Here is a 13,922-nt window from a genome sequence, read left to right as displayed (position 1 = left end):
GCTGATGAGACTGTCAGCAGCATGGCTAAGGCTGTAAGGATGACTTCCAATAGCAAAATTAAGACATATGCAAAAAAAGACTAGCTGGAATGAAGAGTATCCAATATTTTATGTTCTCTGTTTTAAATGGTTTGATGAAATGGGTTAAATGGTTTACATCTCAGCTTTCTGCTATTAAAAAACCAAAAATTTAGTATTTTATTACCGTGGAATAACGGCGCAAGGAGGTCAGTAGGGCAGAGCAGCCCGTTGTAGATTAGGCAATATTTAGATACAGAGTTTACTCCAGCTAATTGGAAGACTTCGGGTTGCCCATTTTAGGTCTGGCTAATTGACATTCAAAAGGTGGCCTTTTATTATTGCATTTCCCCCTCTGTATGTCTCTGCAGCTTTTGCAAAGCACTAAAGCAGCCCAAGCAATGAAATCCACTTAAAATACATTCTGACTTTACTGCCTTCTCCAGTCAGCTTTTTCTCAGCTGTTTTATAGCTGGTGCTACATTCTAATATTCTTGTATACACAGTCAAATAAATTGCTGACCATTAATTTAATGAACCTGTGGTTTTTTTCCTTAATTTGTGGGCTAATACTATTAGCATAGATACAGGTTCTGTGTATCACTTAAAGGAAAATCTTTAATGCTGTCTAATCTGCATTTTCAGAAACACACTGGGAACTACAATAAAGCTAAATTCCTACTGTCTGTGTTATTACTTTTGCAAATGGGGTGAAGATGCTAAGTGAATTAGACCTTTTTTTTAAACCTAATCCCAGTCATTTATGTGCAACAACAATGACATTTGTAATGCATTTCCTTTCTAGACGAAAGCTCTCATGGACAAGCTTCAGAAGACTGTCTCATCTGAAGGACGATTTAAAAACCTTAGAGAAACACTCAAAAAGTATGCTTCCTTACAATACACAATTGTGCTTTGTAATGAGCAGTGGATAGTACACTTTAAGATGAGTTGGCTTTCATTAAGCTTTAATAATTAATATAATATTGGATAATATTTTTACCTAATAACCTTTTAAATTATAGTTTTATTCTATTTGGCATTATTGCTTTGCTGAATATCCTGTGATTTAGTAACCCTGATAGATAAATATTGTATCTCCAGAGAATTACTGAAACAAATCAAACTATTATTCTGTGTGAATGTTCCCTGTTGGGGTTTTACTTACACTGATAAACTTTTTCAATAAGTGTAAAGCCAAGTTTATAAATAAAAGTACTTATTCCAAAACAGGATTCCAGGGAGTCCTTGTTCCAGATAAGAAGTTTAGGATTTAGGACTGAACCTGAGTCAGATGAAAGATCTCTTCACACCTTTATCTTGTTTCTTACAGTGGCCAGTAGCTGCCGAGATGAATGTAGGAACAGGACAAATGCACAATGAAATTTCCTCTCCAATAGCCTCCCAGCACTCTGTAGTCTGCCACCTTAGAAAACAGCCTGATTTTTTTGTACAGTGGTCCTTGAATATTTTTTTCTTTAATTGGTTTGTCAGATTGTGTTTGACCTTACGCAGTTTTGGTATGCAAAATATCCTGTAGCAAGGGTTCTACTATTGATGTATGGGCTGCAGCTGCATGCATACAAAACCTGTATTTTTGCAAGTTCTGTAATTAGAAGTAGGCTTTCTAGGATTGAGTGGTACAACTAAATGATCTTGAGAGAAGCAAACTGAACTCTTATAATAATTACTGGAATGTTTTAAAATATATATGTAGTTCAAGTTAGTCAGTTTTTACTTAAAAAAATATTGCTCAGGAGCTAATCACTTTTTAAAAAATATTTTTACTCACAGTGTATGAACAGGTACTTGTATACACCTTTCAGTTAATATATTGCTTGCATATGTATAACAATCATCCTCATAATACTGAAACTATCCAGAATTAAATGCACTGCTAAGCGTTGTCAGCAGTCTACCTAAGTTAACAGTACAGACATCACCCTTCATTCTTCTTTTGCCAGAGCTTCAGAAAACCAAGTTTACTACTAGAGGCAAGAATCAGTGAGTGTGGAGCAGTGATTATTGCATTAGGAAAGCAACAATCATTATTCCATTCCTCCTGTCCGTCCAATAAAAGAAAATACCTGTTCTCCAGGGTCTCTATTTCCACTTTTCCAGATCATCTTTTTTCCCTCTCTCTCTCTCTTTTTTCTTTGTGTTCACTGTTGAGAAGGCCTGAATAGACTTTGACAGAATGGTATATACATACATATGTATACAGATACATATACATATGTGTATACGTTCATATATGCATACATATATGTGTGTATGTATGTATAAGTGTGTATATATATATATATGCATGTATATACATACATATGTGTATATAACTCCGCACACACCCTCTCACACACACATGCATACATTTACCCTTGATATACCAGGATGCTTACAAAACTGCAGAACATCAAAGGCTCAGAAGCATGTCCACATATATTTTTAGTTTGTGTGTGGGATCTATTTCTGAGATTGGCTGTCAACCAGGATTTAAATATGCCTGAAGGTGTCCTCTGATTCCAGAGTTTACCTGTCCTTCCTCTCACTCCATCATGTTACTGTTCTACCTTTCACTAAAGCTTATCTGCCATTAGTATTAGATATTGGACAGAATGCATTCAGTTGGTCATGGGCAGAGCAAATACAACTCAAGTGATGTCAGAGAATCTGTTTGCCTTAGAAATGAATGTAACCCATTATTTATAAGTATGTTAACTAATAAGGAGTTTGTCTGAGTTCTAAATAAAGTTAATTTGCAAATTTAGCTACAGGCAAATATGATGATTTCTTGTTTCACAGTTGTAACCCACCTGCTGTTCCTTACCTTGGAATGTACCTGACAGACCTGGCATTTATTGAAGAAGGAACACCAAACTTCACTGATGAAGGCCTTGTCAATTTTTCCAAAATGAGAATGGTAATTTTCAGTTCCTTATATGCTTTCCCAACAGGTGTTTAATTGCGTGAGTTAACTATTGATTTAATTATAACTCCTTTGAATTTAACTTCTAAGACATACAAGTATATTGGCATCATGCAAGATAGGTAGCTATTTGAAAGTAATTACTTGATCCAGTCTTCTATCACCACCTTCTGGTAAACTGAGAATTTTTACAAGGTGAATTTGCTTCTGATTTGTTCTCTGAGAAATGACAGACAGAAAAATCAGCTGTCCAAGGCTTGTGGAGGAGCAACAAAAGGCTTTTTGGAATAATCAAAACTAGAGGAATGTAGTCATTCATCAGAAAGCAGTAATCACAGTCTTCTTTTCAAGTGTTCTAGCGTCTGTCTAAAAAAGCATTTTAAAGTTGATTTATCTCCAGTGCTGTTTTGTAACAACTCTTCAAAGGGAAGCATGGAAATTTCTCTTCTAATCTTAGCTTGATGCCCTTTCTATGACTATGGATGGTAGCAGTCACTCAAGAAAGAGAGAATATAGGTTATCGGTATGGGGAGAGGAGAGACAAGGTGGTTCACTTGAGGCTGACTGAACACTGAATGGTTAATTTAGGAAAGTGAAATCCTTGGAAACTGTTAGGAGATGATCTCTGCCTTTCCCTTCCCTCCTCCCTGGATAAATTGCACAATTTGGTGCACAATTCTTGCCTTCTGTGTCTTAGCTGAAGTCAAAATGCAGTTGTACTTACTTATACACATGTGTTCTTTTGAAAGATCTCACATATTATCAGGGAAATACGCCAGTTCCAGCAGACCGCCTACCGCATAGAGCATCAGCAGAAGGTAAGGCTCTTAGGCACTGTTACCTACTAATGAAATCAAGGCTGTGGTAGCAATTAGTTGTAAGACATAGCTGTTGCTGAAAGATAAAAATCAGTGTATTTGCTCCCACACACAGAGAGGAGAGGACAGGCAGAAATTTGGATAGGTGATCTGGGGCTGTAATACCCTGGCCCTGGCAGAAACTCTTTATTTGACACTGTATATGGAAGCAAGTTTATTCCTCCTCCTCTGGAAGCTGTCTTGGGATTGCAGCCTTCATGGGGCTGGGATGTGAGGGAACAAGTTCAAATGAAAATGTGTTCTTACTGCCCATTTGGAAGCATAAGTGCCCAGAGAATCACAGAATCCTGGGATTAGGGGACAGGAGACGGCCCAAGCATCTGCTGATGCTGTGTGCATCCCACAATTCTTCATGCCTTGTCCCTCTTGGGAGCAATGAAAATTTGCCCAAAGCCAGTCTGTACCTTCAGAGAAGATTTAATTTCAGGCTCCAGGGGAGCAACATGGTCTTAAGTAACCTGGCTAAGGATTTGCCCATTCCTAAGAGGCCGTGATTCATAGAGCACCATTCAGACAAGCTGTTGTGTTTTGCAAGAAAAAAACGTGAGGGAATCTCAGGATCTGAAATGGGCTGAAGGGGAAAAGGAAAGCAGAGAAATTCTTGTGGAAGTGTCATACAGTCTGTTGATCTATGTTTTCTCCATTCCAGGTCACTCACTATTTACTTGACAGGACACTCATCATAGATGAAGATACCTTGTATGAGCTTTCCCTGAAGATTGAACCCAGACTCCCTGCTTGAAGAGCCAGCTTTGCCTCAGAGTCTACAGAAAGCTTTAGTACATTGAACAAAATCATGCATGCCAAGTCCTAAAGACAGCAAAGGAAATATTGAGAAGAATGCAAGCTCTTTTTTCCAATAAGAGATAGAGAGCCTCGCAGTATTTCAGTATTTTCCTCTCAGGCAATGAAAGTGAGCATTGGAGGTGGAAAACAATGATGCTTCCTACCTGGATTAAGTGTTTGCTGCTTTGCAAAGATAATGCTTTGCAGTAGGGACTGTGCATTTAATGGAAAAGAGATTTTCCTGTGAACAGGTACTCATCGTAGCCATCTTATGTGACAAATTAAGGAGACAGATTTAATTGATGGTAATATACTCAGGTATATTAAGATAAATGAGCAAGATGACATTGCTGTGATGTGGTCTGGGTTGATGGCTAACTATGCGTTCACTGAGGCAGTAATAATATTGGTGTCCTCATTTTATGTCAACTTCATTGAAGAAACAGGATCTTAACAGTCATCTGCTATCTTGGAGTGACTAAGGTAGCATCTAGTATCTTCAGATTTGCAGTTGTTTAAAATACTTACTGTACATTTAATGCTACCCTTTATAAAATGTTATCTTCTTTAAATGTTGTCAGCCTTTCTAAGGTGACTGATTTTACCAATGAATGAATTGTAAATATTTCTTCATTCATACACAATGAGAATATTTACAGCATGGAAAGCAAATGAACTGGTTGAATAGGTGTAAATAGTTGCCAGCCTTACAAGCTTCAGGTGGGAAATACAAGGTTAGCAGCTCTACTTGAGACTTGAGAAATACGGACATACAGTGAATGGGATGGTTAGTCACGTTGCACACAGCCCTGGAAAAGGCACTTTATTTTTCTGCACCTCCTGCAGCTTCTCTGACAAGTCAGGCTACAGAGCACTTTCTGGACACACTGTGGAGAGAAATACATGTCTGGTCTGGCGATGAGTAGTGATCAGCAATGGACACTAGGAGTTGGAGTGACAGTTTCATTTTACATGGAATCAGTGGTTTGAAAATTGTCTATATTTTTGTTCAGCCATTCAGCACTGACTTAATTCTAAAATTGTTCGCATCAGTGGCAAACTTTGAATGCCAGCAAACACAAACGATATATTTTTATCTGAGCTAGTAATTATAATTTGCATATGAGCATATGTTTAAGAAAATGTGCTATTTGTAAATGTTTTCAAAGCTTATGCTTTTGTGACATTCCAGGTAGATAGATGTCATTTCTGCAACTAGTTAGTACTTCCTGAATTTTCCTGATCAAGAGTGGCCTGTTGTAGCTGCATGGAAAGTGAGCTCAAATGCATGCTGTAAAGTGCATCATAGTATAAAACGCAGGTATTAGCACTGTTGAAAAAAATTGGCTGGAAAAGTGTCCTTACTTTTCCAATGATATTCAGCCAGTTAAAGAAATAGGGCTATATCACTGTATACCTCCCTTAAATCTTCTCAGGGAGACAGATGTTTAAAATAGATTATGACCTAGGCCTATTTGACCTGACATTTCTTACCACAGTTGTGATGCTTCTTAATGGTGGCAATGAAAAATGGATCTGCCTGGCTTGTGGGTTTTGTCTTTATTTGCACTTTAATTGTATTGCTGGCCCAGCCCAGAGCTGCACAGTAAATTCCATTCTTTCTATCTGAGTGTAACTGCTAGCATTTATAAATTTACCTTAGCAACTGTAAATTTAATTAAGGTTCTTCACCACAAGGACCATCTCTTTGTAAATAACTGCATGAGGAAACATTACAAATACTGGAACATTCCTCAGTTAGAAGAGCAGACAGCAACAGAAAGGGAAATTCCAGAAACATTTTAAATAGTTCTGGCTAATGATTGCTGTAGAAGTGAACATGGAAAATGTTACTTATAGAAGCTTTTTGTTGTCAAAAATACGCTTGTTCTTTTCACTAATGACTGACAAGAAGCTGATTGCATCACAATGCATGGTATGAGAAAAAAAAAAAAAAAAAAAGCATGGTTTATTTGGACCACAAAACCAACTTCTGTACTAAAGCAGTTACCGTATGGTACTTCCATAAGACACTTTGAAGTAATGAAGAAACGGGGGAAAAGTGGTCCAAAAAGTGATTTCTTAACTTGGTTTTATTGTTTCTCTGTTAACAAAGAAAATGTGTAACAACTGTCAGTGTCAATTGCCATCTCTGTTGTGTGCTATTAACTGCTGCTTTATCTGCCTGTACCCCATTTTACCAAACTTCCTTGATGTTCTTAGGGTTACAGGGTACAATCCTTCATCTTGCTCTTCTAACAGTTTGTTGTTTTGTACTTTATATGTGTATATTGGTTCTTTAGAGTTTCAAAATACTCAATGCATTTTAACGCTTGCAATATGCAGGGGTGTTGCTGTGCTCATGCTACAGTATTGCAAATGGACAGAGAGGAAGACAAAGGGTTAGGCATGAGTTTTTTCAAAGGTGCTGAGCATCCATGTCTTAAAATCAGTAGACAATGTGGTAGTTCAGCCCCTCTGGAAAAGCATATACTGTTTATATGCCAAAAGTTACCTCTTTGGTCAGTGGCACCATTTAGATTAGAATCACTAGAGTAACTAGATACTTGATTTGTGTTCAGAGTAACAAAAACACACAAAAAAAAAGGTTATAGTCACAGTAATGTTTGATTTGCTGATGACTAATATCAGTCTTTTTGGATGGGGATACAATGTGTTCATTAAAACACAGGAGGTGACTGCTCAAAGAAGCGAGCGCGCGTCTTGTTATCCACAATCCTAGCCAGTGTGGCAACCCTAACCAAAGCTGGAAACAGCTGTTCTGCAGAAATCCTACACAGCGAGTGTAGAGCGGTGTGTCTGCCCTGCAGTCGGGTTGTGTACTCCGTGTGTAAGTGGCCTGAGTGCCTCTGCTACAGTACTGCTGCAGTGTTTGAGCTATGGCAGTCGTTAGTAGGCAGCAGCAACCTGCTTTATGTGAGGCTTTGCCTATTACATCTATAGTGTACTGTAGTGCAGTGATCTCCCTGTACAGTGCACAGGGATTGTGGAGCTCCTTGCTACCAGCTTCTCTGTGCCACTCCACCACAGCCATATAATATATAGAGATAGAAATCCTAGTCATACAACACCTACTGTTCGCATCTGATGTTTTAGGGAAGAAGTCTTCAAGTGAGGACTTTGTCATTTGGATCTTGCTGTCTTTCAGGATCTTGTCCATTATAGCTTTTATGCCGTGGAAGCAGAGCAGACTTGCTTTTCTGCAATTGGAGCTGAAAAAGCCCAGCTGATGCAGGATTCGTAAGAAGGAGAAGGGCTGAAGCGCTTATCTGTTTGCCTTTCTTAGCTCCTCAGCCCTGCTGTGCCAGTCAGATGCAACAGTAGTTCTCAAGTTGGAGGGGCTGCTCCCTCTCCGGACAAAAACGCCTCAGGGTGTACGGGCTGGCTAGCTGCAATGGGGATAGCTTATTTCACCCACTGGTTCAGCAGTGGGCACATTTGCCAGCAAAGTCCAAGAGGAGTTCTGCAGTATTTTTTATTGCATAAGTAGCAGCCCGGCTTCAGCCTGTAGTTATCTGGGAACCTGGGCAGCAGCACAGACACGTCCCCTTCCATGTGACAGAGAACACTTGTCACACGCTGATATGGGGTTAGAGTTGCCTTCACCCCAGCCTTCAGTCCCCGCCCCAGCCCTCTCCTCCCCCTACTAAATTCACCAGTATTGTTAGTGGACTGAGCCTGTGATTAGTCATCCTGTGAAAGAAGACGTAGATCTGTTGAATTTACAGTGGCACTAAGTGTATATTCTGTCCCTTTCTTTTGGCTAGTCCTGTAACACACAAACGTGTAGCTTAGTAGTGAGAGATGATAGTGGGACTGATCACCCTTATTTAAAAGTAAGGAAGAGGTCTCCATCCTCTTTCTGCTTTCCTATGTCTCAATACTGATTATTGTTCTCTAGGATAAAAAGGAACTTAACTATTTAAAGTATTTATTGACTTTAACCACATTGATTTTGATTTCAGGACATGTTCATTATCCCAGATTTTCCTTCATAATCATTATTTATTTTAAGGGTTTTACAAAAACATTGTTTTATTTGTATCAATATTCAATCTTGCCTCTTTTCACTCTTATCAGCAACATTAAACTTAGATATATGATTTTAAATTCTCACCAATTGAGACATTTCTACCCACTCATAATTGTTATTCATTAAGGGCAAAATCCTTCAGACCTCATTCTGATAATACCTTAGGCTTCACTGAGAGCTTTTCATAAGTAAGTATTTGGGGATCTGGCTCTCAGCTATTTGCCTGTTACAGTTTTTGCCTCCAAAGGTCAAATGTCTCTGTGTAGGATGCTTTGTGTCCAATATGCTGCTCAACTATGGTTGTTTTGTTGTACCTTTACTTTTGAAATAGTCTCTGAAGTTTTGTTCTTTAGGAGAATAGATGTATGTTTATTTGACAAATGTACCTATATCTAACGTTACTTAGTGCACAATCCAGATGTTTTTGCATGTATTGTAACTTATCTTTTGACCTGAGGTTATTGGTTTGTATTGTTAGTAAGGCATATCAGGCAGGGTGTTGTGCCTATATGCTAATTAAACATTCTTTTTTTTCCTGAGTTTCAGGAGTCCTTACTGGTATCTGTTTATTTTTTTACCCCCACCCCCCACCCAGTGGTGAATAATTACTCCTTCTGAATTACCACGTCTTTTAGAGAAACATGGGAGGGGAAGGGACAAGCCATTAATAAGAAGGGCAAAAATCAGAGAAAGTTCTTGGTCTTCACTGGGAAAGAGTAGTTTGAATTACTGCATTTTATTCTTTTTTTCACTCATGCTGCATTGCAGCTGTTGTGGGCATCATTGGGAATAATGCTGATTTTAGCTTGGAACAGAGAACAAAGCCTACTTCGTACACAACTGGAAATGCTAATCCACTGTGAAGTGTACAGCACAGATAACTAAGAAATGTAACAGATTAAACTGAACCAGCCACACAGCTCATTCTTCTTCATCTGAGGAAAGCCTCCCCCTTTTCACACCTCTATTTCCTTTATAGGAATTTACAAGTAGGTGGAGTTTAAATATAATTTCAGAAGGTGTTTAAGGACTTCCCAATTCAATAGAATATTTCGTTAGGCAAAAGGCAATTAACTATATAATTAGTAAGTAGCATTGTCCCTACCTTCTTTATCCTGTTGTTTTGGGTTTGAGGGACACCTCAGGTTATTGGTTTCCACTTGGACACTGAGCCATTGACTGTAACTCTTCAGGTGCCACCATCCAGCTAGTTCCTTATCCATCTAACAGTATCCATCACATCCAGATCTCTTTAATTTAGAGAGAAGGATGTTGTGGATGACTGTGTCAGTGACCTTACAGAAGTCCAGATAGATGACATCCATACCTCTTCCCTTGTACAGTGATGCAGTCACTCCATTGAAGACCATAAGATTAGTCAGTCGCGATTTGCCATGTCGGCTGTCTTTCCTCAGCTCCCTGCCTTCTATATGTTTCAATATGTCTTCTAGAATGATCTGATCCATGATTTTACCAGGCACAAGATCACGGATTATTGTTTAAGAAGTTTTTAGCAGGGGGATGGTTGTTTTATACTTTTTAGTATATTGCAAGAAAACAACTAAATACTCTGTAAAATTATAGACTCACTGAAATGATCAAATCTCTGAGGAAATCCAACAGCACACAACTCTTCTTAATATTGACCATGAAGAAAGGTGGAGAAGCTAGCAGTTACAGACTGGTCAAAATCCTCAGTTCTGTGAAGAAAAAACTGAAATTCCTCTTGACTGATTGTGCAAAGATAATGAATGAGAATTGTGAAGACTGAACTATGCCTTGAAAGTTATATTCTAATGTTCTGGTAAAGTTTGAAAACAGTAGATTTTTGCTTGAAATTTCCAATTTCAAAGAGGACTGAAACAGTCACTGGTGTTTATTCCAGTTCCCTGAACACTAGAGACAACCCTGTACACATGGGTTGGTAAGTGTAGTAGAAGAAGCCATTGCAATTCTGTTTTCCTAGAGGTAGAAATTCCACCATGTAAGCCTCTTCTAATCAGACATCAACCTACCATAGTAATGCTAAGGTGTGCTCATGCCTAGATGGATGGGTCAGAAACAGAACAATCATTATTTCTGAAGTCCTGTGTTTTCTCCTGCTACTTTTCCTGGAAGCTCTAAATTTATACAGATTGGGGACAATATGTATAAATCATGTCTAGATCCTAGATATATTTCATATAAATCAAACATAGTAACTCTTCCAGCCAGAGAAAACACAAAATCCTATCAATGCTTTCTGTTTTGGTCTAAATATTTTATTTGTTCCATTTCTTTTGCTCTTAAAATTTCATCTCCAATGGGAGACCCGTATGAAAAAGAGCATCTTTTTCCTTCTCTAACCAAGCCTGATGGAGTTTACGTGACAAAAAATGTTGGATTGGCATAGTAGAAAGAGGGAAGGTGTCCAGACTTCAATATACCTGAATAAATTTGTTGGCTGTGTTTCTCTAGTCATTACTCTTTTGAATTCCCTGACAATCACAATCTCAGAACTGATTAATTTTGCCATTTAGGTAATTTTAAATTAACTGCTGCATTTTCAGTACTGTTTTATGAGAGGAATAAAAATCCCACATGTGGAAATGCTAGTATTAGAGTTACAGATCCATAGTTGGGTTGTGTTTTGAGGAGGAAGCAATGGCCAGCTGCACTGTGAGCCTCCTTCACCAGTAGTGGCTGGCTCTGCAGCAGCAGTGGAAGGACAAAATGAATATCCTCCTCTGGCTCAGAGAGCAGAGGATATCAAAGTCTCCTCTTGTAAAGCAGTAATGTTTGTTTGTAAGCGTGTTCTCAGCATATACCCTTGAGAGAAAATAGCATTTCAGTGAGCCACACACACTCTTTTTTCATTTTTGAAATGAGATAAAAGCTTTGCTGAGAGGCCACGTAAGAGCAACTTTTCAAAGGCTTGAAATTGTCTGAATCAGTACTGTCACCCCTTTCATGTGTGTGATCCACACCAGACAAATCCTACCTTCAGTCTTGCCTCTCTAATTAAGAACATACTAATTGTGATAGTGTGCAACGCAGTCTGCAACACAGCTGGCAAAAATAGTGTGATCACTTTTTAGGCAATTGCACTGAAGGCCATGTGGTTCTGTTGTAAGGATTTGGGATATTCCCCCTTTCCTGAAGGGTCAACTCCATTTTTAGAAAAACCTTTTCTGCTCCCTTTGGCCAGAAAACGCACTGCTAATTATAGAGAACCTTTCCTATAGTATGTGATGGATGTCCTGTGAAGAGCAACTTCAATAACTTAAAATAACAGGTTATTTTTAACAGGTTGGTTGGATCCAGTTGAGCTCTTTTTTTAGTAGACATGTATTAGCACCTTAAAGAGCCTTTCTTTGGAGTAATCATAACTGTAGGAGGAATGTTCTATGCTTACTTAATGCACTTGGTCATGGTGACTGTGCCCATGATTAGACCAAGTACATGCTTAAATTCCGTTAACTGCAGTGGGATGTAAGTGGCTGAATGCTACATCAAAATGGAATGTTTTTCCAGTTTGAGATCTCAGTGACTGTGTATAGTCTGTGTAAGTGGGTATTGAACATCCACGGACACAGGGAAATCTCAGTAAGAGGTCTGGTAACCAGTTGATAAACCATTATATTTATTCCCAAGATGGTATGCTTCACTGCATTATTCTAAGTCTGTCTTTAGGAATCTCAAAAATTAGAGACCCACTGAACTTGAAAACCAGTGATTTCCATCACATCGGGGGCAAGCTGACTGCTAGCTTATAAGGATATTGTGTGTAGTGGCTCTTTGCAGCTGTGCAGTAACAGAGCTCTGACTGCAACAGCAGGAGAGCTAGTGATCACTGTCCTTGCAAGCTCTTCAGAACAAACACAGCATCCTCTAATTCCTAATTTTATACATATGCTAAGTAATAATAACTAGGCTTATAATTTCTGTCCTGATTCCTTTGATTACTAATAAATTATTTCCCACATAAGGAAATTTGACTTTATAGACATTTGCTGTGGAAAAAATGTGCTAATCAGAAAGGCCTTCCCATAAGAAAAAATTAGCTTCATCTGATCCATATAGGTAACCTCTCTGTTCAGCAGCTTCCAAAACAAACTTCAGTGGGGCACAAATTATTGCTGAATTTCAGCTGAACTCCCTGTGCAGGGACAGATGGCATTAATATGAATAGCAATTGAATTAACACTCAGCTACTGCTACCTCCCCAGCACAAGCAATGAAACCAAGGCAGCATTTTAATTGGGAGATTTCACATAAATATTTAGGTTAGATAGAAATGAAAATGGGGCATTATTTATGGATGATTCTTAGCATCCCAACTGTTTCTGTAACAGAGTTCCTCACAAAATAGATCAAAGAACAGTAGTAAGACCAAGCCATTCTTTTTTAAGTATTAATGATATATTCTTCAAAAATCATAAGGGAACTTGCTAACACTGTTTTCCAGGTGTTTGCAATGTTAGCTTACAAGCTGAGTTTTGTTTACATCTTCTGTTCTTCCAGGATCTGAGCTGGCAAATAGCTTAAACATCTGTGTAATACAGCAAGGCACTTCAGCTCATGATAGCACCTACTTCAAGGTGAAGGTCTTTGTCTGTTCAAGGGCTTTATGAAAATCACTGCCTTTATCAAATATTTAAAATGAGGTACATGCCTCAGTCATGAGCTGCTGAACTGGAGTGTGGGTCTGCATTGCTGACCAAGAGCTGGTGGCAGCCGCTGCAGAAATGTTAGTACACAAAGCTCTGCATTAAATGCAGGAAGTTGGGGCTTACAGCAAGAGCAAAAGATGTGGAATGGCCATAAAGGAGCTCTTGCTGAGTACAAAATGAAAAGCTGGTGTCTGCTTTCTTTGCCAGTTCCTGTACAGGGTAGTATTTGTTGTGCTCACATTTCTGTACTCACATTACCTCAAGAGATCCTCAATTGGATTTTTTTTTCCTGTCAATACCAGAAACAAAGTGTTGGGTTGGTGAGAAGCAGGTGTGGTAAAGAGGGGGTGTTCCAAATACTCCGTACTCCAGATGCATTGATCTGGAATGGCTGTTTTCTTTTTAATTAAAGTGGGCATGCATGGCTCTCATTAGTCCAAACAAGTAATGACATCTATGTTTTGTAAAGTTCCAAAAACCTGAGAGTTGGGTTTAGGAAATTACTATGTGTAATTCAAGGAATATTAAATGTGCAAAGGAAAAAGCATTTTAAAATCTTGGATTTTTAAAAGCTGCACAGTATTGGCCTCTGTGTTCCTCTGTCAGCC

At 38.6% G+C, this 13,922-nt stretch overlaps 1 protein-coding gene across 2 annotated transcripts in view; it reads left to right on the top strand.

Moving 5' to 3' along the window:
* RASGRF2 (Ras protein specific guanine nucleotide releasing factor 2) overlaps positions 1-9,198 on the top strand; it is a 136,713-nt gene extending 127,515 nt beyond the window's left edge. For both annotated transcript variants that reach the window (XM_042788076.1, XM_042788075.1), the window contains exons 24-27: positions 824-903; positions 2,821-2,938; positions 3,694-3,762; positions 4,472-9,198. In XM_042788076.1, the coding sequence (XP_042644010.1) occupies positions 824-903; positions 2,821-2,938; positions 3,694-3,762; positions 4,472-4,564 (360 nt within the window). In that variant the 3' untranslated portion in view covers positions 4,565-9,198. The remainder of the gene's footprint in view (positions 1-823; positions 904-2,820; positions 2,939-3,693; positions 3,763-4,471) is intronic.
* Positions 9,199-13,922: the final 4,724 nt, after the last annotated feature.

Source organism: Tyto alba, unplaced genomic scaffold (genome assembly GCF_018691265.1).
Source record: "Tyto alba isolate M040663 unplaced genomic scaffold, T.alba_DEE_v4.0 Super-Scaffold_13, whole genome shotgun sequence".
In the NCBI taxonomy this organism is placed as follows: domain Eukaryota; kingdom Metazoa; phylum Chordata; class Aves; order Strigiformes; family Tytonidae; genus Tyto; species Tyto alba.
This window is presented reverse-complemented; position numbering and strand designations above follow the sequence as displayed.